Genomic DNA, 27,670 nt, shown 5'->3' on the forward strand with positions numbered 1-27,670 from the left:
TCGCCAAGATTTGTGGGTCCTTTTACAGACTAATGAAGTTTTAATTCTATAAATTCTAAAAGATACAGACTGATAAGGTTGTTGAAGTATCTACAGTCCCTCTCTGGTTTCAGATCTTTTTGTATTCCACAGCAATGCCTATGGCACATGCAGTTTACTAATGTAACAAACACAGTGCAAAAATTCTGTTACCAAGCATGTTTCTCTCTGATCACACTGAAGTAGGTTTTACATGCAAGTGTAAGATTGGAATAAAAGTCATTTTTCCCCTTGCCAAGTATTAAAGCAAAACAAAAGAAAAAGCAAGCTACGTAAAAAAAAATAGGCTTATTTGCAAAAGGACAGTTCAGTGGTAATTAGTGCTGCCACAATTCAAGGTAGGTGAGTCAATAGTATATTCACCCAAAATACATAACATTTATTTCTTAATTTGCATAATGAATTTTTTGTGCTTTTATTTAGGTACATTGTTGACCATGATCAAAGGACAAGAAATTATACACATTACTTATGTTTCTTCTAAAATTGTTGAGACATTTTCCAAGCTTTGCAACTGCCAGATTAACAAATCAAGTACAGTAATTAATCCAAGCATGCAATAAAGTATATTCCACAGCCTGCCAGTTAGAAGAAAAACCTAAAACAACCACACAAAGCAAAAACTTCACCATCAAGATAACTGGTTTCGCTACAGAAGTGAGCAAAAAGTTGAACAGCAATAGGTTTACCTCAGGAAGTTGAGTGAAAACCTTGTGGCATATAGCAGAAGGCTGTTGCCAAGCGCATCTTGAACATTTAAGCTTAGCATTAATAATCACAGAATTTAAGGGGTCAGAAGGGACTTCAAAAGATCACTGGGTCCAACCCCCCTGCCAAAGCAGGTTCCTCAGAGCAGGTTGCCCAGTTAGATGTATACATGGGCCTTGAATATCTCCAGAGAAGGAGACTCCACAACCTCCCTGGGCAGCCTGTTCCAGTGCTTCATCACCCCCACTGTGAAGAAGTTTTTTCGCATGTTTGTGCAGAACTTCCTGTGCTCTATCATGTGGCCATTACCCCTTATCCTGTCCCCACAAACCACTGAAAAGAGGTTGGCCAAATCCCTCTGTCTCCCACACCTCAGGTATTTATAAACATTGATGAGATCCCCTCTCAATCATCTCTTCTCAAGGCTGAACAGACCCAGGTCTCTCAGCCTTTCTTCATAGGGAAGATGCTCTAGGCCCCACTCTTTCTCCTGGAAAGAGTGCGGCGGAGGGCCACAAAGATGATAATCTTTCCAGGAGATCCCCGTCTTTTTTGTACCAGGGAGCCCAGAACTGGACACAGTACTCCAGGTGAGGCCTGACCAGGGCAGAGTAGAGGGGGAGGATCACCTCCCTTGACCTGCTGGCCACGCTCCTTTTAATGCATGCCAGGATCCCATTGGCCCTCTTGGCCACCAGGGCACACTGCTGGCTCATGGTCAACCTTTTGTTCACCAGGACCCCCAGGTCATTCTCCTCAGAGCTCCTCTCCAGCAGGTCGTCCCCCAGCCTGTACTGATACTTCCGGTTGTTCCTTCCCAGGTGCAGGACTCTGCACTTGCTCTTATTAAACCTCATTTGGTTTCTTTCTGCCCATCTCTCCAGCCTGTCCAGGTCTCACTGAATGGCAGGCAGCACAGCCTTCTGGCCTGTCAGTCACTCCTCCCAGCTTTGTGTCATTGGCATACTTGCTGAAGGTGGACACTATTCCCTCATCAAGGTTGTCGATGAAGATGTTGAACAGGACTAGACCCAGCACCGACCCCTGGGGAACACTGCTAGTCACAGGCCTCCAGCCACTCTCTGCACCACTGATCACCACCCTCCGAGCTCAGCCAGTCAGCCAGTTCTCAACCCACCTCGCCATCCACTCCTCTATCCCACACTTTCTCAGCTTTGCTAGCAGAATGTCATGAGAGACAGTATCGAAAGCCTTGCTGAAGTCAAGACATCCACTGCCCTCCCACCATCTACCCAGCTGGTGATGCCATCATAGAAGGCAGCGAGGTTGGTCAAGCATGACTTCCTCTTGGTGAATCCATACAAACTACTCCTCACCAAATTCTCTTCCAATTGCTTGGAGATGGCATCCAGAACAAACTAGTCCAACACCTTTCCAGGGACAGAGGTGAGACTGACTGAATAAGTCAAAGGTCACACAAGGAAGGCATGAAAAAACCTATCCCACAATTCATATGAGAATAAAGCTGCTGGTCTGTCAAAATGGGTACCGGTGGATATCACTGGGAGTAGTGCTGCCAAAGTACTCAGAGGTTCAGTTACTGCACCAAACTCATAGGTTTTACCAACCTGGCTAAAGGAAGATTTCTCCTAGAAATAGATATCCTTTAATTATATCCAGGGAGACTGTTAATCATGTTTAAGACATTATACACAGCTGCTGTAAATGCTCCATAACTAACTGTTAGAATGGCTTTCCACTTTGTTATTTTCTTTTAAAGGAAATAATGCACCTGGATTTATTATTACTATTTACATCTGCAGTCCACATTAAAGGAGATTTTTTTTTGATCTTTTTATGAGCAAGGAGTTTAAAGGAGTTAAGGAGTTTAAGAATTCCTTACAGAAAGGACTCTTACTAGGAAAGATCTTCAAAGCAATGATTGAGAGATTTCATAACATATTTTTGACACTTACTTCCTCTTTACTTGGCTATCCTTCGAACTACACATTAGCTTAACTCTATTAGCTTTGTATCTGAAAAGTCATTTTTAGACTTTCAGAATGAATGAGTTGGTAAGGGGATTACAAGGACATAGCAAGTAATAAGTTAGGGTGACCTCATTAAATCCATGATTTTGTAAAATTCTCCTATTCAGGACAGTATCTGAAGCACATGCTACTAACAGAAGCAAATTATAAAGTTTTAACAAAGTTATCACTTCAAAGAGATTTAGAATTAGATGAACCGGTTTAGACATTAGGAGTTTAACAGGATTATAAATCACAGGTGTAGACAGAAAACATTCAAGAGCCCAAAATGCTTATGTAAATATTTATAAAGTGTCTTGCTGTCATCAACTCTCGTGTAAATTCACATTTTAAGAATTATTTGTAAATATGAATGAACATCAGCATCTTTGTACTTAGCAGTTAGAGTACCACAAGTACTTGCACAAGTCTGCATGAAGAGAACAATGTTGACATTCTGAAGTGGAGAATGCACAGCAATGACCAGTTACACTTTTCTTTTTTCTGCTGATGAATGCATGCCTTAGGTTACCAAGGTTCAAAGAGAGCAGGCATGCTCATCATGTTCTAAAACATTTCATTTCACTGGGGCTGTGGCAAATAGTCAAAACAAAGATTACATCTCCACATGACAATACAAATTCACAGCTAAAAACATTACACTTATTTTTTTAATAAAAAGAAAATGTAAGTTACTTTGTAAATCAAAACACTATACGTTAGTACTTGTAACAGAGAAGAATCATTCCTTTCCCAGAGGAAAAAAATCCCCTCAGGAGGTACTTGTACATAAGACTGCCAGATTTTAAACTTTAAAATTCACCATGCCTAGGTTGACACCTATGATTCAAGGCACTATAAGATTAATTAAGATGTAATCTGCAGCAGTTAACTGGTGTTTATTAGAAAATAAATTTACACAATTACTACACCTTCATACCTGAGGCCAAATCAAATTAATCTGCTCTGTACTGTTAACTACCCAGACCAAATTTGCTAAAAGGTATTCAGACCTACACTTTCTAACTGAAGTTTAGAAGTGATTGTCACATGAAGCTGAGTTTAATTTGTTAAATTTCCTTTTCCATCTTAGTCAAGGTTCAAAAGACAAGCTCAAAATGAAAGCTGAGGGGAAAAAAAAAAAGAATTGCAAGAAGACTGATAAAATAAGGTTCTTTGTAGTCATAAACTAGTTGGCAACAGCTACCTTATCTCCTTTCTTCTACCACTGACATAAAATGTACCAACGTCTATGATGCAAAAGAGCAGTTGACTGCACACCACCAAATAAATACATAAATTTGAAGGGCAAAAGAAAGTTTTATTGATAGTATTACCTTTAAGCTTTCATTGATGATGCGAAGAAATGCTTATACCATGCTCAGAAGAAACGCAATGTTTACATTTCCCTTAATCAAGGAAACCAGAACAAACAAAATGAAAATTATACAGAGAGTAGTTCAACTGTCCCATGTCGTAATTTCCTTAAGTCAGTATTTAGCACCCAGGAGATAAAATAAGCTAAGTTTTTAGGCACATTTTGTACCCACAGCATAGCAATTTTTGCAATAAATGTATTTGAGATTTCAGGGACTGATTGCTAAATAAAAATATTTTACCTATTAGCAAAATGAATTGAGAGCTCATGCATGAAGAAAGGTGCACAATAACAACCAAAAGACATTTTCCAAGACAACATTCATTGTAACGGACACTTAGCTGTAGCTGCAAACAGTCTATGCTGTGGTGGTTTTACTGTGCTAGGCAGCTGAACACCATAACCACTCTCTCACTCCCCCTCCTCAGAGGAGGGGAAGAAATAAAGGAAAGAACAACTCATGGGTTGTTCTTGTTAATGAAAGAATAATTTATTAAGAATAATTTGTTCATGTTAATGTAAGAATAATTTAATTAAAGAGAAAAAATATTATTAAGGAAAGATTATTATTAATTCAACTAAAGGGAAAAAAGGGAAAGGGGAAGGGAATAACAAAACAAAAAAAGTAAAGGCTATGTGGAAGTGCAGAAGAAAGAAATTACTCTCTACTTCCCTCAAATGAGTGATGCTTGACCACGTCCTTGAAGCAGGGCCTCAACACACGTAGCCAGTGTTTGGGAGGAGGACACATGTTTTCACAACGAGAGCCCACCCCTCCTCTCTTCCTCCTTTTTCCACCTTTTATTGGTGAGCATGATATTATATGGTATAGAATATCCCTTTGGTTGGTTTAGGTCAGCTGCCCTAGTGATGTTTCTTTCTCACTTTTTTGCCCACCCCCTAGGAGGGTTAGGGAGAGTCCTGATGCCGTGCCAGCACTTCTCAGCAGCAGACACAACACTGGTATGATACCACTGCTGTTCTAGCTACAAGTACGGAGCGCAGCACTGTATGGGCTGCTGCAGGGAAAGTTAACATCCCAGTCAGACCCGGTACATATGCCCATATTGTAACATTCCTGTCCTTTGCAATATTACAACAATCCTTGCAGTAGTGTTTTTGTTGAGAAGCTAGTTATTGGACTCGCTGATTACATGTGAATTTCTACTTTTGCAGCCTTGATTACTGCAGAGAGATGACTAAGTATAACAAATTCAAATATTTGAATATTTGTCCTACTGTTTGTTTATTCATTTTTTTCTTTTTTTGTGGACATGATTAATGTTTCCTGAATAGCTGAGCTTGACGAAACCAGTACCACTTGGGGATAACAGGATCCAAGGACAATCACCCTTGAAGCTAAATCAAAATATCTGTGAGTCAAGGCAGAGAGGAAGGGTTCCAAGGATATGTGCTCCCAACTCATCTGCTCAGTTTATATGCTTCTTGAAACAAAACAAAATTTACAGTACACAACTTTAAAAAGAAAGTGACTCTTTATTGCCCAGTTCTACTTACATGACATTTGAAATACTTCTTTGATCTAGAAAATGAAGCATTTTCAACAATGTTAAGAAACCCTAATCTTCTACAAGTGAAATGTTTAATACCTTAATGAAAACCATTGCTTGAGTCACTTAATCTCATCCAGCAATGAAGTATATTTTCCTTCTGGTTTGCAAAATCCTGGGGCTATTACCTACTAGTATTTGAAGGAAGTACAAAGTGGATTTGACACGTTGAGTCTGTTAAACTAACAGGCAGGACAGTACACACCCTTTTCTGAATTGTTTAAATTATTCAGATATACAAAACAAGCCAGCTTCCTTCTAAATTATCAGATTTAAGATGACTGCAGACTAAGAAATACAAGGAAAGTTTTGCCTCCAAACTGCCCAACTTCACATTTGCAGACCATTATACAAGCAGCATGAAGAGTGATTCCATTTCATCATAGGATGTTAAGGTTGGAGACCACTTCTGGGTGTGTTTTGCACATACATTTTTGCCTGCAAATACTGGGTTATACCCTGTAATGCCATGTTAGTGTTTTTATAACACTTCTATTATGATCAGTGTTCCACATACAGAATTGACTGTTATGCACATGTGCAAAGTCCATGCTGACTCCTGTGATAACTTGCAACTGGCTTAACTACAGGATTTAGAGTCACTGGTGTTTCTGATGTCCTCAGATACCCACACAGAGCTGCCACGACTCACCCAGCAGTCAGCTTTGTTTTAAACAAGTTCAGGTTTCAAAAACATCTGTGCAATGTGATGCTCTTTGATGATAAAGCATCTTCATATGTTGCACACATTCTCCTCTCCAGAGATGCAAGCAGTTTTACTTCTCTACATGTTTTTAAGACATAAAAACTTGGTCTCATTCTTCCTTACGGTCCAGGATGCCAGACAGAGAGAGAGGTATCACTAGAGCTATTCTGCACAGAATTTCAGGAGAGGAGCAAGTGAGGCTTATATGACTCTGTTCTCAATAGCACTTCAAACACAGAAAGGAGGAGTGGGATCATATCAGAGTCACTTTGATACAAGGAACCCAGGAGCACTACTACTCAACTACATAGACAAAGGTCCTTCAGGAAACTGTATCCATGTTACATCTTGGAAACCTTTTATCTTTCCAATAAAAATCAGTCCAAAGTCTAAATCCAAAGTGGAATTTAAAGTAATCCAAATCAACAGGCCATGTATTACAAGACAAACAGGAGCAATAAATCCAGACAACGTTACAGTTCACATTGAAGCTACATGCACATTGTTTGCTACCACAAACCCTGCTGGGGTTTGCGGGATGGACCACTTCAAGGTGTGACAAGACAAATCACATCCAAGGAATTCACAAGAACTACCAAGCCCATAACAGGTTTCTGCATCTGTTTTCATAATAAAAACCCTTCATCTTCTGGGCCAAATAGTGATTTCATGTTATACTCCTACCTTAGGTGCCATCCCTCCATAATTTAAAATCATTTCATAATTGCTCTTGCATAACATACTGGGTTGTAATCAGAATCAGCTTTATATATTCTACTTTCTAGGAGCGTTTGTGGGTAGTCTAACCACCAGATTCTGATGCTCTGGCTCTAAATATAGGTAAATTTCAAGCAGCATATCCAAGGTAATACATAACAGGCATGCTGTAGGCAACAGTCCAGTCACCCAAACAGGAGGGGCAGCACTTGATGAGCTAGCAAACCCAGCCAAACATAGTCTGGTGCTTGCTGAGGTGACAGCTGCTCAAAACTCTGACCTGCTGAAAGACACCAGACACAGCCCCTCAAGCCACAGCACGGCCAAGATAACATTGTTCCCAGAAACCGCAGCACACCACAGAAGAGCCTGAATTTTGCAGGTTGAATTTGCTAGTCCCAGTGAAGACTGCCTGTATTAGTTTGCCAGGATCTATACAAAACAACTAGAGATCTGTACTTTGCCTTCCCACGCCTCATAGTGTGGAGACTCTCCGGCTGGTAGAAAGCTCCTGGCTCAGACTTCAGGGGAAAGCTGCAAAACTGCTTATGGGCTAGAGCTAGCCCTGAAGGTTGAGCAGATTCATCAGCATGGCACTGCACAAAGCTAGTATGCACAGAGATCAGACTCTGTGGCACAGTTAATCTGAAACTGAAAGTCAAGTAAGAAATTCAAGTACGAAATTATTTGTTTTGCTATTTATATTGCCATAGCAATAGTGAAGCACACAAAAAAAAAACAGGCATTTTGCAGCAGTTATCACCATCTGGGCCTCAAAAATGTATCTCAGAACCCTGGTGAAGACCACAAGAAAAATAGTCCAGTCTCTCAGTGTTGATTAGCTTCCTACACTCCCTATTTACACAGGTCTAGTGCATGCACTTACTCTGCACTCACTTGTTCTATTTCTGAATTGAAAACAAATATGAACATACACACAAACCCGTTATCTGAATAATGAGATGAAAATTTACATAAATATTTTTCAGGAACACATTTAATGGAGAATATATTTTCATGATATTCAATATGTTTTTTTTTTTTTTTCCCCTCAAATTTCTCTCCTCAGAGATCCAGACTAAATATCCTCTTGTGAAAATTTATCCAGCAGAGGTATAGAAACTGCTACCAAGAATCCTACCAGCAAAACAGCTGTAAGCAAGTCATGATGCTTAAGCTAAAATGCTATAAGCATATTAAGTCCTGACAGTGAAAAAATTCTGGTCACACCTAGCAACAACTTCACCAAATTGAAAAAAAGTTTCCTAAAATTAAAATGGTTTTGCTGAAACAAACAAATTTGAGGTTTGTGTGGGGAATATAAAATTGAGTATTTATTTCATTTGACATTAGGGCATTCTATTTCTTGATAAATACAGATAAAATTTACCACATAAAACATCAGTGGCAACTTTTGTAATTACAGTCATGGTTTGGAGGGAAGTGTTGCTATAGCAATACCAACCATAGGAAGGAAATCCACATCTACTCAGTGTTCTACTCAGTGTTATTTCTACATATCTCTTTTTATGGCAGACCACTCCAGCAGAAAAGGGTGTACTAAATCAATAGCAATACCTATTTTAATCAAACAGGCACAGCTTGGAAAGAAGTATTTCACAGAAACACACTGAACAAGGAAATGAAAGACCATGACCACATGTTTAGTAAGGTTTTGTTTGTTTTAGTTACTTCAGTGTTGTTCCCTGGATCCACTTACATCATCTGAAGAGGTCAAATCCACACTTTCCTAAACTGTCTCCTCCTGGATTCAACACATTTATTTCTTTTAATTCCATTCTCTATGCAATCATAACAACCTAAGCGAGATCTCAAACTGGTTTAACTCCTAGCAATTTCAGGGCTGCAGGATTTCTTGGTTCAGGCATTAAGTGAAAGAAATAAAACTGGTCTGGGACTAGAATCAGGCCTGAAGTAATATAGCCACATTTGCATAACACCGATGCAACTGGCATTGATATTGCAACTGGGTTAATCTAGAACCCAGAAAGGGATCCACAAAGGACAACCAACATATGAGTGGAAAATCTTTCCCAAAGAGTCCCATGGGAGGGCTGGTACCCAGGGTGTACTCTGCGACATTGCCGCCTACAGTGTTCTTGAACTGGGACTTCAGCTGTGGGTTTGGGGAACTGAAACTCTGGGTGTCCCTTTCTTTCTTGTGCAATGATTGACCCCATTCTGTCCGTCTCCACTCCTACCTCAGATTACTGAGAGTACTCTCATTTATCCTGGCTTTTAGTAGTTTATTTTTTCCTTTATCCCTTTCCACAAGTTGGGTCCTTCAGTTAAATGTTACAGCTCTCACAATCAGATTTAAAATTAAATTGAAAACAAACCAGATATCATTAACACTTTTTTGAGAACAGGTTTATTATATTCCCAACAGCTGATTTTATCTTGTGTCTCTATCTGCATCTTATTTTTGACAAGTTCAGACAACAAATTTCTATAGTTTCTACAGCTCCTAGCACACTTACAAGGAGAGAAGAAATAGTTAAAGCACATATAATTCTTAGTAAGTAACCTTAACTCAACTGAAATAAAAGTTTTAGATTCCTATGGTCATTAACTTTTTTTCCCAAAGCCAAGTCAAAAGAGCAGAAAATTTGAAAATGGTTAATGAAAATAAAAACACATTATATGGAGTTAAGGAAGTCTTGAGCACAGATGAAATTCAAGCTGATAATAGGGAGAAAGTCTGTCTAGAATGGAGCTTCCATTGCTCATCATTCCATGCCTACCACTGCAGACAGGAAGATGTCACAAACTTACATAATTCCCCTTCCACATTGCACAGTCCTGCTGTTCTGGACAGACTAACTTGATCAGACCTCTTTGTAGTTAGAAACACATAAAAGCTAGCTGGAAGGGACCTCTGCAGATCACCTAGCCCAACTTTCTTCTTCAAGTGGGACTGTCCCCAATGCTAGATCAGGTCATCCACAGCTTGGCCCGGCCAAGTCTTGAAAACCTCCAAGAGATTCCACAACCTTCCTAGGAGATATGTTAAAACTCCTACACTACTCCCTGGTGAGACACTTTTACCCAACTGCTAGCCTGAACTTCTCAACTGTAACTTGTGGCTGTTGCCCCATATTATTACCATTTGCCACTACTGAGTTTGGCTCCACAGACATTGCAGGTTGTTCATATTGAGTCCAATAGCTCCAATCACCTCAGTAGTCCTTTGTTGTACCCTCTCTCCACTTTTTAGACATCCCCCTTTTCATCTGAGAAGCCTGAAAACTGACTGCAGAATCATAGTAAGTAGCAATGCTGAGGGGGGTGATAACTTCCCTTGATCTGTTGACCATACTTCCAATGTAGATTACTATGCTGTTTGCCTTATTTGCAATGAAAGTACATCATCAGCTCATTTTCATCTTGGTAGCTACCATAATATCCCATTACTTTCCTACAGATGTTCTATTTAGACAGTTATTCCCCAGCCAGTACTGTTGCATGGGTTAATCTGCACAAGCACAGATTTCACATTTACTCTTCACAGAATCACAGAATGTTCAGGATTAGAAGGGACCTTGGAAGATCATCTAGTCCAACCCCCTGCCAGAGCAGGAATGCCTAAATCACTTCACACAGGAACATGCTCAGGAGGGTTTTGAAAGTCTCCAGAGAAGGAGACTCCACAACCCCCCCTGGGCAGCCTGTTCCAGTATTCTGTCAGCCTTACTGTAAAAAACTTTACCGTCATATTTAAGCAGAACTTCCTATGTTCCAGCTTGCACCCATTGCCCCTTGGGCTATCATTGGATGTCACTAAGAAGAGTCTGGCTCCATCCTCCTCACCACTTGCCCCTTCATGGGATTTCAGTCAGCTCAGGTCTCTCACAGTCTAGCTGAATTGAATTTCTACCACTTGGAGTATTAAACTGTCTCTCCTGCCAGTGTAATTGGATCTAAAAAATTTCACAGGGTATATTCTATCTCACCATCTAGGTAATTACTAGAGATAACACTACTGGTCCAATCCCTCACAGGCCACTTGTTATTGAACTCTAATGAGACACTGAGCTAGTGATGGCTACCCTTGGAATATAGATATCTAGTCATTTTTCAATACATTTAACGATCTATACCCTTCAACCAATACTTCCAAAACTTCCTCAGTGAGAGATCATAGAATCAATTAAGGTTGGAAGACATCCAAGGTCATCTGGTCTGACCATCACCCTACCACCAACATCACCCACTAAACCACATCTCTAAGCACCATGTCCAACCTTTCCTTAAACACCCCCAGATACAGTGACTCTACCACCTCCCTGGGCAACTCGTTCCAATGCCTAACTCCTCTTCTTGAGAAGAAATTTCTCATTTTCCAACCTGAACTTCCCCTGGAGCAACTTGAGGTTGTTTCTTCTTGTCCTATCAAGATGGAATGATAATAAACACCTTGCTTAAGTCAGTCAGGGAATGCTATATCCACTGATATCTGCTAATTTCATTGCAAAAGGCACTCAAGTTGGTCAAACGTGACTTGCCCTTGGTGACTGGGAACAGCTAACCCTGATGCATGTTCTCATCCTTCACATGTTTGGAAGGAAATTCCCTGCAGATACAATTAATTATATTTCCAAGGATTGTGGTAAGGCTGACTGTCCTATAGATACCTGGATTCTCCTTCTTACTCTTCTTAAATGAGTGAAATGATAGTCTATTTCTAACCTTCAGAGAGCTCTGCCATCTTTTTTTTTTCCATGAAGAACTGCATTGCAATTACACCACCCATGTCTTTCAGCACCCTAGCTTAAATCCTATCCATCTGGATGGATTTGAATACAGTCAGTTTTTCTAAGTAGTTCTGAAGAATAAAGCATTTTCACTTCCTGAGTGGCAGTGCTAGATTAGTTTCTTTTAGACAAATATGCTTTTTGTACAAAGCCATATTTGGAAGATAAATTTATCATGCCTCTCACTCAGTGGGCCACATTACCTTTCTAGCAATCTATTGCTATACCCTCAATTTCACGCTGCTTAGGTGCTGAGAACATGGTGTTTATCCTCATCTCATCCTTTTAAAATAGGAAAGTGCTCTTGTCTCTAGTCCTAATGAGCAGTCATCTAGCAGTAAGTACTTCTCACAAGCACACAGTGATATTGGAAAGAAGAGAACCCAAATCTCCAGATCACTAGAGCTCCAAATACTGATTAAGGGAGAACAGAAAGCTATGAAACACCACCATACAAAGAAAACATCTGATCATACCCTTAACAGTATCTCTGAAGTAACTGGAGGAATGAAGAAGAATAGCTCACAGTTCTGACAAGCTCATACTTTCTTAAAGGTACTAAAATTATCAGGTTTCATTTGGATTCTTCTGGGATGTTGTTCCCTTTGGGGAAGGAGGGAAACTAAGTTCCTGACTAAGTTCCTTTCACTAACATTAGAGATTGCACTGTTGTCTTGATAAACCTGTGAGATAAACTTCTTGAATGTTCTATGCAAGACTTCTGCATATCCTTACAAACCTAATTCACCAGGGACCTATGATCTGCTGCTGCAGATTCTTCCCTACTCGCTTTTGATTCAAGAGGATCCAAATATTCACTATGACACTGCCTTCCAGACATCTTCCAACAAATCCCAGCTGTGCTGTTCCAATCAGTGCCACATGAGAACAAGAGAAGGCAAGCCCTTTCCACCACATGTTAATAGAATGCATTTATACTTTGTTAAAGATCACACTTGTTGCTCACAATAAAGTGGGATACACAAGTGCAAAGCACTGTCTTTCTCTTCTTCATTCAGCATGTGGTGCACTGGCAAACCTCTATATCTGTGACTTGAAGACTATCATATTGCCTGACTTCCACTTTCTCTTTGCACTGGAGATTATTACTTGGGTCCTTTGCTATGTTCCCTTTGCTTTCAAGTACTAATACCACACTACTAGATGGAAAAAGCTAATCTGCAGTGAGCATGTGAGCAAACACAAAGCAAAGATGAAGTAAACTTAGAAGTCAATAAAACTAATGTGTTCTTGCAGAAAACAGTCTCAAGATGATACAGACAATTCAGCTGCAGCCCAGTATATTTTGTTCTCATATCACAAAATTCCAGTGGAGATATATTAGGCTAAGCATTAAAATTACACCAAGACACCAGCACTTGTACACTTGTTAACGCTATATCAAGGTATTTTTTGCAATATATTGAAGAGCTGATTTAAACAAGGAAGAAATGCTCAACACAGAGAAGTGGCTTTTATAGCTGTCAGTTTACAACTCATGCATCAGAGGACAAAGGAAGCAGAAAGCAGATATATTTTAGTTTTTTGTTTGTTTGTTTGTTTTTAATTTAGAATATTTCAGAAGTTGCTGTTTAAAGAAATGATGGAAATTTTTCCAAACTGTACATAGTAATGAGATTGATTGGAGACATAACTCTTAGTGAAAGGGCTGCAAAAATGAAGCGTGGAAAGTATGGCACGTCAAAAAATAAGGCAATGAAGTATGACTTTCACATCACACTTATAGTTATGCTTAATGTACTTTCCTCTTCCTAATCTTTCTGAATCTTCTCACTTCAAAGCAAGTGTCAAATACATGCAATTGATATAAATACATGCAATTGATATAAATAGGAAGTTCTGATTTGATAAGATTTTGGCACCACACTGTACAGAAAACAGAACAGCTACCTATGGGATGTGTCAGTGAACATTTAAGCCTTTTATATAATAAATTTAAAGGAAAGTACTTCCAGCAATTAGAAGCACTTTAGATTGAAATTTTCTCAAACCAAAACTTTTATGCACTATATTTTACATGGACAGTACACAAGGTTGCACATAGCAGATAAGAATTTCAAAGACTAAAAGAAAAGGAATGCAAGGAGGTGCCATTTAGACTTATATATGAACCAGGAGTATGGAGTAATTTTTGTACAAATTTCTAAAGAGAAAAACATCTAATGGTGCTCATGCAACTCTAGGGTGATAATGTAGAGGACACATTGAAAACATGTTTAGAGCAGACACAAAGACTTGCATGCATACTGTGAGAAAAAAAAAAAAAAAAACTATCTTCATCATATCCATCCATCAGACATAATAAATTTATCTTACTCTTCTTACCCATGCTGCTATAAATCTAGGAGTTACATGAGACAAAATTCTATAGTTCTACTTTTGTTTGTTGTCCTGGTTTCAGTTAGGACAGTTATTTTTCCTCCTAGTAGCTGGTAGGGTGCTATGTTTTGGATTAGGATGAGAAGAGTGCTGATAACATGCTGATGTTTTAATTGCTGGAGAGCAATGCTTACACTATGCCAAGGACTTTTCAGCTCCTCGCTCTGTCCTGCCAGCGGGCAGGCTGGGGGTGCAGCAAAAGCTGGGAGGGGATAAACCCAGAACAGCTGACCCAAACTGGCCAAAGGGGTATTCCATACCATCTGACGTCATGCTAAACAATATATGGGGTGGCTAACCGGGCTGGGGGGGCCGGCTGCTCGGGGTTGGACTGGGCATCGGTCAGCGGGTGGTGAGCAATTGCATTGTGCATCACTTGTTTGTACATATTATTATTATTATCATTATTATTTTCTATCTTAATAAACTGCCTTTATCTCAACCCACAGGCTTCACTTTCCCGTTTCTCTCCCCCATCCCAGAGAGGGAGGGGGGAGGGTGAGCGAACGGCTGTGTGGTGTTTAGCTGCCAGCCGGGTTAAACCACAACAGCTCCACAATAAACCACAATAGCAGTTTAAGGGCTCAGTCACAATCACATTAGTCGTAGGTGGAAAATAAGAGAACTACTCTCCTTGAGGGCACCCTGTCATTTAACAAAAGATAACTTTACTTTTACAGTATTGTGACTGTATTGTCACATTTTGAACACATGAACCTTGGATCAGAGACAAGGTCCTACAAAGGGCTCCTGATCACCTCACTACATATTTCAGAGGAAGAGGTTGCCATGGAAATTAAACATCAATGAGAATTAGAGTACATGGTTTGATAAATGCAGATTATGTTGTTTCAGAAGACAAGAACTTGCCCGTCTCCAAGGACTCAATCTAGTGATAGAAACTCTGGCATTGCATATTACTCTTCAACATGACTATGCAATTTTTAGCATAAACAGAGTTATACATGCCAGTCTATTACCATACAAACTGAGAATTTAAAGTTGTATTTAAATTCAGAAGCAAGGCAAAGGCAGTCACGAAACAATCTATCCTCCTACACATCAGGTCTGAAGAAATCCTAGCCTTTTAGAACAGATGACAGAAATGTATTCAAAATTAAATATCAGCTTGTTTATGATTGACCAGCAAAAAGGTGATTATTGAAATACACAGTCATGTATTACTTGAAAACTAAAGCTACAGTAAATATAACAATAACAGTTGTAGGTTTTCTGAGAGGAACCTGAAAAGTAAGACCTTCCCCCCCATGCCTGGGTGTGGTAGTATGAGCAGCTAATGAAGCTATATAACATTACTGCTTTGCTGCCAGGTCAGTTTCTAGTTTTGCATGTGTCATTGGTTTACCAGTATCACTGTATTGGTAGAGCTCAGAAACCTCATATTTAAATACATCATTTTATCTCATCATCTTGAAAGCATATAGTTTCATCTGATCCCTGAAGTTGTCTGCTGAAAAGTCTGTGTGGAGAGTTCATCAGCTGTAAACAATGCCTAATCTGTTCTTGAAAACCCTTGAGCTAGCAAAAGCAGTGGTAGAGGATTCAGTGTTACCCTTCACAAATAAATGCTTGCACATCAGTTGTATTTGACCCACTACAAATAATTCATCAAAAAAAAAAAATGATTGACCAAAACACTCTGTCCTATATATTGGGCACTGAGGAAGCAGGAACTGAACACTTCTCCTCATATCAACTAACTTGGACCCCGTAGCAAAGAACAACACACAGGATTTGAGCCAGGTACCTGTAAACATTGGTTTTAGCATAAGTACAAGATAATGCAGAACATTGTGGAGATGGGTTAAATTCTTTTCTGAGTGACAGGGATTAATATTTAGCTAGCAGTTTGCCAGATAGCAATGATGGGTCAGCAGTAGGCCAAAAATGAAGACAAAGCCATACACCTCTGACAAAAATCAGTCTTTAAGAACAATTAGCCTTCTCATCTCCTCTGTCAGCTTATTGATGGCAGAACTGGGTAAAGGAACAAAAAGTGACTGGGAGATAATACAGTTATTAGGAAGTAAGGGAGATAAAAAAAAAAAAAAAGAGAGACATCAAGATCTAATGTCTCCCATCAAATCAATATATTTAGAAGATTCAGCCTGCCCTGAATTCAAGCATGTAGCAATGCATAGGCTGTTTTGAGGAGATATGGGGCAAGGCAACAACCACTAAACAGAAATGTAAGAATAAAGAAAAATCAAAACTACAGCTAGACATGGTTTTATGGCCAAAGTCACTGGTTATCAGAAGAATCCGAAACCTGTAAACTCGGTGGAAAACCTTTAACCACTTTATCTATGTACAAGATTTAATGATTGTTTTGAAAGTACAACAGAGCGTGGCACAAACACTCTGGTACTCTGCTTCTCTGAAATTGTCAAATCAAGATTATTTCAGATGAAAACAAAGACAGAGAGGATTACTGATATTTTATACTATACTAGGAGCATATAGACTTAGTTTACTCTGGAACATTTAGATATGTAAGAAATGGTCTCTTTAAAAAGGTCACTGGTATAAGACAGGGTCATTCACTGTGTGTAACATCTTGATCTGAGATTTCACTTCCTCCTGCAAATGACAAACTGAAGGACTCCATAGGAAAGTACAAACAGAACCACATCAAAGCAATAATGTACATTACCGGAGAAAGGATCATAGGGCATGTAAAGAGCTAAACTAATACCTAGGTATAGTCACAGAGGTGGAATTTTTCTGCATGCAATAATAGACTACATGGTTATAAGAGCTCTGGGTTTACAGAAACTGATGTTCTGTCAGAAAAGCAAAAAAAAAAAAAAAAACTTTCTTTGCTGTCTGCAGGATCAGAAGTAAAGCAGAGGATGCAGTTGTATGAAGCAAGGGATGTCTAAGGGTATAATTCTGTCACATTCAATTTAGAAATGTAACTACATTAGAGCTTGGGTGGCTTATAAATGGTCTGGGGACCAATGAACTTAGTCTTTTCTTATTTTTTTTTGTCCAGCAAAGGACTTGGATGTTTTACAACAATGGCATTCAATTCAGTAGCCAAAGACAAAATAGAAGCAGTCCCTGAACTGTCATGCTCCCCCAACATAAAGCTAGAAGCAGCAAATAAGCAGATGTCAGTGCATTCAATGGAGATTTTGCCAAGGACTCTTTCTGTAAAGAAATTTCTTTCACCCTGGAAATTGTCCTTTAAATTATCTTTAAATAAAATCATACGTCTATCTCAGAGTGGCTGATAACAAAAGTAAGTCCCATTCATGGTACTGCAACCATAAACAACATCAGAAGGAGTTTTAAGCTGAGCACAAGAGTTCTCTCTCCCTCTCCTTACCCTTTCCTCCCTCCCACTGCTTCAAGAGAGCACACTTCTAAAGCCCCCTACTAGATCTATGGACATATCATGAGGGAATTTCAAAAGAAATGTACTTAGTTTTATACTTAAAGATTTTTAATACTAATTCCAAATAATATCATGTGTTTGTGAATAAGCAATGACAGGTGGTAAAAGCAGATGGTTTTGAAAAGATTTGCGGCAGCCCCTGGCTCTGCTGTTCTACTGTCTCAGCAGGATGCTGGCAGAGAAAGCAATTCCCCACCTCTTCTCTCTCCACCTCACTCAAAAAAAACATCAGCAGCTGACCTCACCAGCTGCCACAGAGCCAGGATAGGACCAGTAAAGAGTACTTGTTCACATTCTTCATCCCACCTCCAAACCTCTGCCTCACTACAGAAGCCCTCCCCATTGCAAGCCACTAATGCAAGCAGACCAGCTGAGTGATAATCTGACAGGAACCACAAAATCCCAGTGTTTGCTGGACCAGGCACAGAGCGTGCATATCTGCTGGTTTAGCCAGTACAGCACTGTGGATATTCACTGCAGATCATGACCACTTTGCTTCTGGAAGATGTGTCTGGATGTCTTACTTCTGACCATGCTGAAGGAAGACATCTAAGAATGATCATCCATTAACACACCAGCACTGAACCTAGACACAAACACCTGATTTCCCTTAGACCTCTGCTGAAAACCATCTGCTCTTGCTTCTGAATGCCTTGGCAATGGGTGAGACCACACCTTATCTCAATGTTTCTACAGAATAAAGAACAAAATCCTGCACAGCCTAACAAACTTTCCACAAGAGGTGAATAACCTTGTGTCATTACTTAGAGTGATACTGCAGTTGAGAAGAAAACTCAGATGCATAATTACATCAAATCTCAGAACAGAGAGATATGGTAAAAATTCACTCACATGGCAATGGGAACAGTAAAAGAAAAGGAATCTTCCAAATCAGTGTTTTGTAATTAACCAAAACTGCCAACAAGTGCAGCTACAACCTTCTCCATTACTTGAGCTTTGGGAGACTCACTACAAGTGAGTAAACAGTGCTGGCTCGAGGCTGTCATTTTCTGCACATCTCATCAGTTGTAGCACACCAACAGTTAAGTAAGTTGTAATGAGATGCCTCTCATTTGAGGCATCACAGTTATCTATACAGATGAGTCAGGCAAATTCATATACAACTGATGAATCATTAAATTGTACCAGGTTTAGTTACCATCAAACCAATTTGTATAGCCCATTGTTAACTCCATGGTACACTCATCTCAAAGAACCTTTTAGAAAACTGCTGTGCTTTGTTAATATCCACACATTTTATGAATAAATTAAGAATCTTTTTCAGGATTTACTAAGGTGTATTGTGGAATTATGCTCTTTTAAAGGGATGGCACCTTTTCTACGTAGTATCTCTGCTCTTCAGAGTTTCCTCAGAACCAGATCTGTTTGATAGTTTCAGCACAGCTCTTATTTTTGTTTTCTATTTCTTTAAACAGTATAATTTTATACCTTCATGAGAATCTTTCCCATATTTTCTATCTATAGTATTGTTTACAAAGTTTCAATCAATTTACACTTCCATAATTTCATTCAGAGTATCAAGATAGTTTCTGAGGGAATATTCCAGAGACGTGTATTTATGTTCAGTTTCCTCTGTGTAAGAAAAAGCCTTCCTGAACTATCTACTACAAAATAAATCCACATTCTTTACAGGATCAGTAATGAAATTGGGGAACATTTCTTTCCTGCAGTCAACAGGTTTCGTAGTTACTTTCAGGTTGACACCGCCCCACGCCTTTTTTTTTTTTACCTTCCTATTTCTTCCCAACTTTATATTGCATAATGGAAACAATTGTGAAAACTGAGTTTCCTATAAAGGTAGACACAAACATTTCAAGCCTGAAGTCATAAACATATGTATTTTGAAGTACACACCAGTAAAATTACCACTCACCTTTGGGCACAATAAACTATGTATCTGGGCCTGGATAAGGCAAGGCTAGAAGGCAGCGTTAAAAACCAGATGGTAACATTCAGGTTTGTGACCAGTCCTGCCCCTCTTACATGCATTAACAACCAGACATTAGGCTTTGTGTTTGTTCTGCTAACCCCTACAGAACAACTCACTGCTTCTGAAAGAAGCATATATGGCATAATGGATTAAAAAATGAAATTAAGTATTAGGAAAACCTATAATATGCATTTCTTATGGGCACAGCCATTTCACAGTTACTCTCAGTAAGCAGAAAATGGAGTTACACACAATAGCTAATTTCTGTGGCACAAAGTATCTTTTTATGTTAGCATGGATATAAAAGCAGAGCCCTATGTAATTTCCAGTCTCTAGTAACTGCCTAAACATGGGTACACACAAAGAAAGACACATGTACAAAAACTGCAAAAGGCAGCTAATGTAAGCTTAGAACTGAATGCAATTATTGTCAAATTACAGGTATTTTTGCCAAAACTTTAATATGCGTCACGCTTTAACAAAAAACAATGTATCCAAAGATTTGAGAGAGAGAGAGGATTTCCAGCTTCCAATAATTAGCAATAGAGCATTAATTATATGCCTACATGCAAGATCCTTCTATTGACTATTTCACTATGCAAAGACCTAATTAGCTGTAATTTTGACACCGTGATCTGTATAAGTACATCAGCCAAAGACAACTATATTTTCTAAAGGAAGCCTGAGAGCTCTCTTTAGATAAGAGTTTAAAAATAAATAGTCTACATCAGAAGGTGTTAAAAACATAAGTTATAGGCTTCACTGTAATATAAACTTCACTGTGAAAGCAAATGAAAATGAAGTTTTGCCAGTTGTAGCTGTGTATCAAGGAGGGCTGTGATGCTGATGAGGTGACCTATGGTGTCAGTACACAACCGTCCATGGGAACTGATTTGCACAGGATACCTCACAAGAGAGAGCAAACTAGGGACATGCTTCCCCTTGACTGCTTCTATGGCTCTGATCATCATTGATAAATGACCATCGTAGACTACAAACATGAACCTTGTTAGTACAGGCCATGTATAAACACAGAACAAGAAAACCAGACTGTCACTAAAGTAGTCTGCAATTTAAAATTAACATAGGCAAATTTGGAAGCAACAGTGGCCAAACTGACCCAAAACCAAAATTCAGAGATTGAAATCCTTTGCAGAAGGAGGCAATGTTTATTTAACAAGCCACAGTAAGGCCTCACCTCCTTCAAAGGTGCAGGTATTTAAAAGAACCTTTTGTCTTTCAAATTTCCTCTTTCCTTAGTTTCATCAGTCCCTCCTGGAGTATGTCTATGCAGGTGACCAGAGGCAGACAGATACTTCTCCTCGTTCTCCTAGTTGGCCAGATATAAACCAAATCTAATCTGGAAGATACACAGAAGTGTTAACATGGCACTGGGTAAACTCATTATACTGCAGTGCCATCATCTTTTTAACCTGGCACAAGTGGGATTCCTACTGAGTACCATGAGGATCAGCCTGCTCTTCCCCCAGCTACGTGTCTCTGCTGACTCTTCAGTGCATTTCAGTCACACATTGAGTCAGACCCAGGAACTCATCCAGCTGAAAACCAAGCCAACAGCAACAAGAACGGATTTGCACTTGGCCACAAATTATAGTATCAGCATAAGTGAGAGATCAGGAATGTGTAGCCAGAGGTGAGGCAGGCAGGCTGACCCTCTGGCAGCAGCCCATTTTGTGGTAATTTAAAATGACCACTGAACCTCATCCTTCGCCTTGTTGAAAGATATGTATTGGTGAAGTCCAGCAACAGTCTCACATTAATGCAGGTGAACTGCTCCCAGGCAAGAACTGCCTTTGCATAATAACATTGCTTGTGCCAGGGAAGTGAACATGCTTCAATTAACAATTACTTCTAGGTATGTCTGTAGATGCCTGACTCTTTCCATGATCTACTGCTAATAACTTAGATAGTGTTAATTTTATTGGACAGCTTTGCTACATTCAAATTCATTTCTTAAGCCTCCTCTGTGGACCCAGGAGCCTTGCAGAATAAGAACACTATAGTTTTTAATAGTAATAATGGGATAATAGTGCAGTTATAGAGCAACACTATGATTATCCCCAACATCTCCCAACACAACAAAACCAAACTATACAATAAACAATAATATCCAGGTTAGATAATCACTCATCAGCAGAGTTTGCCCTAGACCAGTGTTACTCTCTACCACCCCTCAGCTTCTATAAACTATTCACATCTGTGGTAACACCAGGGAAGTTGGGTCTTTCCCCCCTTTCCCATTTCAAAACATGATTTTTTTTTTTCCCTCCTTCACTATACCGTCATTTACATGATCCATCCATTGGAGATGCAAAATTATCAGCCATTAGGGAAAAAACAAATAAACTTCTAAGTAATAAGGACTTGCAACTTTGTATGTGGAATGTAAAAGAGAAAAATTAGAAGTTTCTTACAGTGACAGTCTAACATTGCAGACTGCCCAACTGGAGAAAGGATCTATACTCTGCTACAGGAACTGAAATCAGCAGCAGCAGAGAGATTAGCAGCAGAGAGATTACTGAAGAAATCAGCTGCTCTTTAATTTCCCCCCACTGTACCATACAGACTAAATGCCAGTCTCTCTGCTTTTGGTGATATTATACATATTCCCTGCCACATTCCTTCCACCCTGCCATCACTTACGTTCATACCAGCAAGCCCACAGCTCACCAGCCACCCACTCTGCCCTGCCAATGATCCAGATCTAAACTGACTTTGAGTAAAACATGGGAAGTTTATCTGAGTTGCCTCGACAGAGCTGCTAATTTTGTGCTCTGTTAGCAAGCCATTCCCTACCACCTTTCTGGCAGTCTTTCTTTTTTTTTTTTTTTTTTCCTCCAAGATGACATTTTACAAATTTTATTTACTCAGGCTTTTTTTTTTTACATAATCTTCAAGACTTTAAGTACTCTTAGAACTCTATTTCCTCACTACTAATCTAAACAAGCTTTAATAGAGATTAGAACTGAACAAGCTTTAATAGAGATTAGAACTGAAATCCAAATTGGCAGAAATGAAAAAATTGCAGATTTGTTACAATATCAGGTGCATCTATCAACATCCTCTGAATAGTGAAAGGTTAACCTCAATCTGCTATTGCTTCACATTTAATTCAGATACCTTTGAATGAGCGCAGTTCTCCCCATCCTTCCCTCACCCAAGACTTCTACTCTCATCACCTAAGTAATTCTGAAGAATTTAATCCAGAAAAACACCCCAAAACAGAGGGAAAGTTTTTAAAATGTTCTTTCTACAAAACTGTAGTTTATCAAATGAAAAATTAAAGGAATGGAGATTAAAGCACTAAATCATACCAGGGATTCTACAACTCCTCTAAAGCAACTGTCTGTAATTTTTCAACTATATAGTTGCTTTAAAGAGAAGATGAGTACATTATACAGTCAAGAACAAAACTTCCATTTCTCTATTTAAGAACATTACAGGTAAGCAGGAAATTATGATTGTTTTGATACAGTAAATGCAAATGAAAACAAAATCCAGTAGCATATCTCTGAACTGCTATCAGCTTCTTATCAAACAGGGTTGAAGGTTTCCAGAATACCAACTCATGCAGAAAGTTATTCTGTAAAGAGATGTGAGCTTTTGGATCAAAAGCTTCTGAATGGCCATTCATTTTGTTATACCTTTGGGATCACATCCTATTTCAATTTTATTCTTACATTAATACAAGTTTAAACAAATCAGGCTTAGAGAAGACATGAATTTTGGACTAGATTTCACCAACCTAATAATAACCTTTACTGGCATCAAAAATAAGGCAACAAAAAAACAACTAATCATTTGACTGAACCTATGGCATAATATTTCTGTGTGAAACAACTCTCCCATTTAGTTTCATTGCTTCCCACTGCAAGATAATGGTCTGTCATTAGTTATTTGCGTCTCTAGTTATGCCCTTAAAAGGCTGTGAGGCAAACATATGAATCAAAATCCTTCTAAGTAACATTATTGTAAAGGACTGTATGAGACAAGGTCATGTATCTAGTTTCTAGAAAACAGAGGATATCCTCACAGGATCCTGCAACAAAAATTGGGTTAAATCCTTGCAGTGCCATGCAGGTAGGTGTCATGAGCTATCCAGTAATTTCCCAGTCAAGAGATGGGAAACAGTACCAAGGCTTGGAATAACCAGACCTCTTCATACAACTGCTGTCGAATACTACGCCCATTTTTTTTTATTTTTTTTTTAATCTAGGGCCTAATAACATGGAAAACAAGACAACCCTCCCCTCAAATCGCATTAGATTTTCCCCTTTTTTTGGGCAGTGTGCAAGGGGGCCCTGTAATATCGCACGTCGGATTACCCCCTACCCACAACAAAGCAGCGCAAGGACGTCTCGCCACGCTCCTTATTCATAGGGCTACACTCCTTTAGCTTTCCCAGGGAGAAGCGGGGGCATCGGCTGGGCAGGGACGGGCCGAGGCCGCCGTTCCCACCCCCAGGGCATCGCCCGGCCCGCTCCCCCCCCCCCCCCCCGCCCCGGAGTTGCAGCGGGCCCGGCCCCGCCGCCCTCCCCGCTTCCTGAGCAACACCATCCCTCCGCAGCGTGGCCTCTTCGTCCTCTCCCCCACCTCATTTTTTTTTTTTTCCTTTTTTTATTTATTTATTATTATTATTGTTTCCTCCCCATACCCCGCGGCGGGTCGTTACCTTCAATTATCGCCCTTCCGACCAATTCACGTATCCAGACCGCTGCCCCCACCTCCCCTAGCACGCAAGCAACTCCCGGCGAAAGAAGAGGAGAGAGGCGAGGAAAAGAAAAATAAATAAAAATAAAAAATTACAACGCTCTCTTCCCCTTCTGGGTTTGATACTATGTATCCGGCCGGGGGAGGTAGGAGCAGCGCCACTGTTCTCCCTTCCCCTCCGGAGCCTGGGGGTATGAGGTCAGCCCACCGGGGCCCCACTGCAGCAGGAACCTCTGGGGGGAAGCAGCAGCCAGCACCACGTTTCGCAGTGCCGCAGGGCACCCGAGCAAACCGCAGCAGCCCTCAAAGGGCAGGCGAGAAAAGGCTCCCACCCACAGCCCCCGCTCCTTACCGGGATCCCGGGGCTCCGCTGCCGGCGCCGCCGCGCAACCCAGGACGCTGCAGGGCGAGCGAGCTGCGGCGGCTCCTCAGCGCCTCCCCGAGCCCCTGCCCTGCCCTCGTCGTCCTCCCTCCCCGCCTGGCATCGGCACGGAGTAGGGCGTGAGCGGGCGGCCAGGATTTGCGGGTTGCAGGGCTGGGCTGCGGCCCCCGCACGGGAGGGGAAGGGGAGGAAACCGAAGGCTTCATAAATCCATGGCGAAGGGGCAGGGCAAGTGGTCTCCAGGCTGTCCTCCGAGGGTATTGCACCTCCTTCCCTCGTCGGTTTAAAGTCATTATGTTCTGCTCTGTTTTTAAAATGATGAGGAAGAACGTTGCGTAGAGGGATAGCTATAAAATCAGCACATTATGGACACAGTTCGTGTTATAGGCTTAAAAAAAAAAAAAAAAAAAAAAAAGCATAACATAGCTACTCAGCTCTGAATCCTGTTCTGTCTTCAGCTACTGAAGATACACCTCCAGAAAGATCTTTTCAACCCAAGGGGTGAACTACCAAGAAGTGATGCTTTTATATCATTTATCACACTGTATATAAAAACATTAATTAATTTTACAAGATTGGGTTCATCTAATTACTATATTCAATTTATTAGCAGTGAAAAAAGCTCCAGAGAGGTTAGGTAAGATACTCATTGATGAGTCAACTAATATCACAGCAGACCTCAAACACAAAGGGATTAGGTGCTACGCCTGCAGCTGCAGTTCACGGGTACCAGCTTTCATCCTTTAGATGCTTAAAGGCTGCAGGTGCCTGACATTTCCATTATATGAGAGACAAAGTACTTTCAAATCTACAGACTTATAGAAATTCCTTTGTGAATCTGGGAAAAATTGAGCAGGCTTGACGAACAGTTCCCAACTAAAAGGCAGTTATAATATTGAACAGGTACCATGTTAGGGACAGTTCATGACAGATTCCAAGAAGTCTCTAGGAAAAATAAAATAAATATGACGGAGTAATGTAACTGAGGAGATGAAGAAAAAATAAAGAATCATTAATGCAGTGTCAACCTGTGACAGCCACCCTTTGAACCAGTGAACTGAAGGTTGCAATGCAGCTCTAAAATTCATAAAGGGTTGGGGGAACACTAGAGGCTTGGCTGAAAAAAAAATATGCCTTAAAAGGCTAGTTAAAGTAGTACATCACAAATGCTTAAAAGCAGTAAAAAATGTAAATTCTCCAGGGTACATTGTCCTCAGGGACAAATGGGATAGATTAGCCTGCATTGTTCTTTCTTGAGTAACCTTCTTAATTCCATCATTAATTAAAGTGACTGAGCTGGAGAAAGTTTTGCAAGCCTGGGTCTTCAGTGCATACCACAAAGAGGAGACATGAACAGAAGATAAAATATTTTCCAGAACTCCTGAGCCCATAACTGCTCTCACACTCTGCTTTCCTCCTCTCCCACTTTGTTTTCCCTAGTTGTTCTTTAATTGTTGATTATATGGTCTTGTTTGCAAGTGACAACAAGTTCTCCTAAGCCTGAATTTGAAACTGAGTTTGCAAAAGGTTGCACAAACCTGAACTTCTATCTTAAGCTGTATAAGGAAGACATAAAAGTAGGAAAGATTAATTTTTACAACGAAATATCATTAGCCTATGTAATTCAAAACTGCTTAAGGAGAGTTGCCCGACAAGGGTCCACAAAGCTAGCACCAGAAGAATCAGAACAGCACTTCCCTCACTTCCTTTAGCAGTGTGCCCTAACTGTAATGTATGACTTAGGGGCAGGAAAACAGTGTGAGAGTTGACCATCTGTGGTGGTTTTACTCGGGTGGGCAGCCAAGCTCCACCACAACTGCTCTCTCACTCCCCCTCCTCAAAGAGTAATGGGGAGAAAATGTGATGAAAAGGGCTCAAGGGTTGAGGTAAGGATGGGGAGATCTCTCAACAATTATTGTGACAGGCAAAATTGACTCATTATAGGGCGATAGTAAGATTTATTGCCTATTACTAACAAGCTAGAGAAGTGAGAAACAAAGGACAGAAACCAAAAGCACCTTCCCCCCCAACCACCCTCTTCCACCTCCTCCCTCCAAGTGGTGCAGGGGAATGGGGGTTATGGTCAGTTTATAGAGCTTCCTATAGAGATTCTGCTACTCCTTCTTGGTCACTCTTGTACCCTATGCTGTGGGGTCCCTCCCACGGGATGCAATCCTTGCTGAACTGATCTGGTGTGGGCTTCCCACAGGCAGCAGCTCTTCAAGAACTACTCCAGATATGGGTCTGTACCACATGGTCCATCCCTCAGGAGGAAACTGCTCCAACATGGGTCCCCCATGGGCAGCAGCCCCTGCCATGTCACCTGCTCCTGCATGGTCTCCTCTCCACGGGCTACAGGTCCGGCCTAGAATCTGCTCCAGCGGGGGTCCTCCACAGGCCGCAGCCTCCATCGGTGTACATCCACCTGCTCCACTGGGAGCTCCTCCATGGGCTGCAGCGTGGAACCCTGCTCCACCGGGGTACTCCGGGCTGCAGGGGGACAGCCTGCTTCACCATGGGCTTCACCACAGGCTGCAGGGGACTTCTGCTATGGCACATGGAGCCCCTCTCCCCCTCCTTCTTCACTGACCTTGGTGCCTACAAGGCTGTTTCTCACTCCTCTCTCTCTCCCCGTTTTTTTGTGGGACATTTTTTTTTTTTTTTTTTTTTTTTTTTTTTTTCTTCCCCCTTTCTTAAATATGCTCTCACAGAAGCTCAAACAACATCGATTATTGGCTCAGATCTGGTCAGCTGTGGGGCCCTTACCTAATGTGGGCCAGCTTCTATATTCTCAGAGAACCCAAACCTATGGCCCCCTGCTACCAAAACCTTGTCACATAAACTCGCTACACCATCTGAAATTGAGGGTTGTTGGGACTGCTGGGCTTCAGTATAACCCC

At 40.5% G+C, this 27,670-nt stretch overlaps 1 protein-coding gene across 4 annotated transcripts in view; it reads right to left on the reverse strand.

Moving 5' to 3' along the window:
• Nucleotides 1–25,271, reverse strand: part of FAR2 (fatty acyl-CoA reductase 2) — a 146,413-nt gene extending 121,142 nt beyond the window's left edge. The window contains exons 1-2 of one of the 4 annotated variants that reach the window (XM_035348117.1): nucleotides 25,199–25,271; nucleotides 24,741–25,074 (exon numbers count right to left, since the gene is read on the reverse strand). In XM_035348117.1, the coding sequence (XP_035204008.1) occupies nucleotides 24,741–25,063 (323 nt within the window). In that variant the 5' untranslated portion in view covers nucleotides 25,064–25,074; nucleotides 25,199–25,271. The other 3 variants (XM_035348142.1, XM_035348133.1, XM_035348126.1) reach the window with 3 other exon arrangements.
• Nucleotides 25,272–27,670: the final 2,399 nt, after the last annotated feature.

Source organism: Oxyura jamaicensis, chromosome 1 (genome assembly GCF_011077185.1).
Source record: "Oxyura jamaicensis isolate SHBP4307 breed ruddy duck chromosome 1, BPBGC_Ojam_1.0, whole genome shotgun sequence".
Lineage (NCBI taxonomy): Eukaryota > Metazoa > Chordata > Aves > Anseriformes > Anatidae > Oxyura > Oxyura jamaicensis.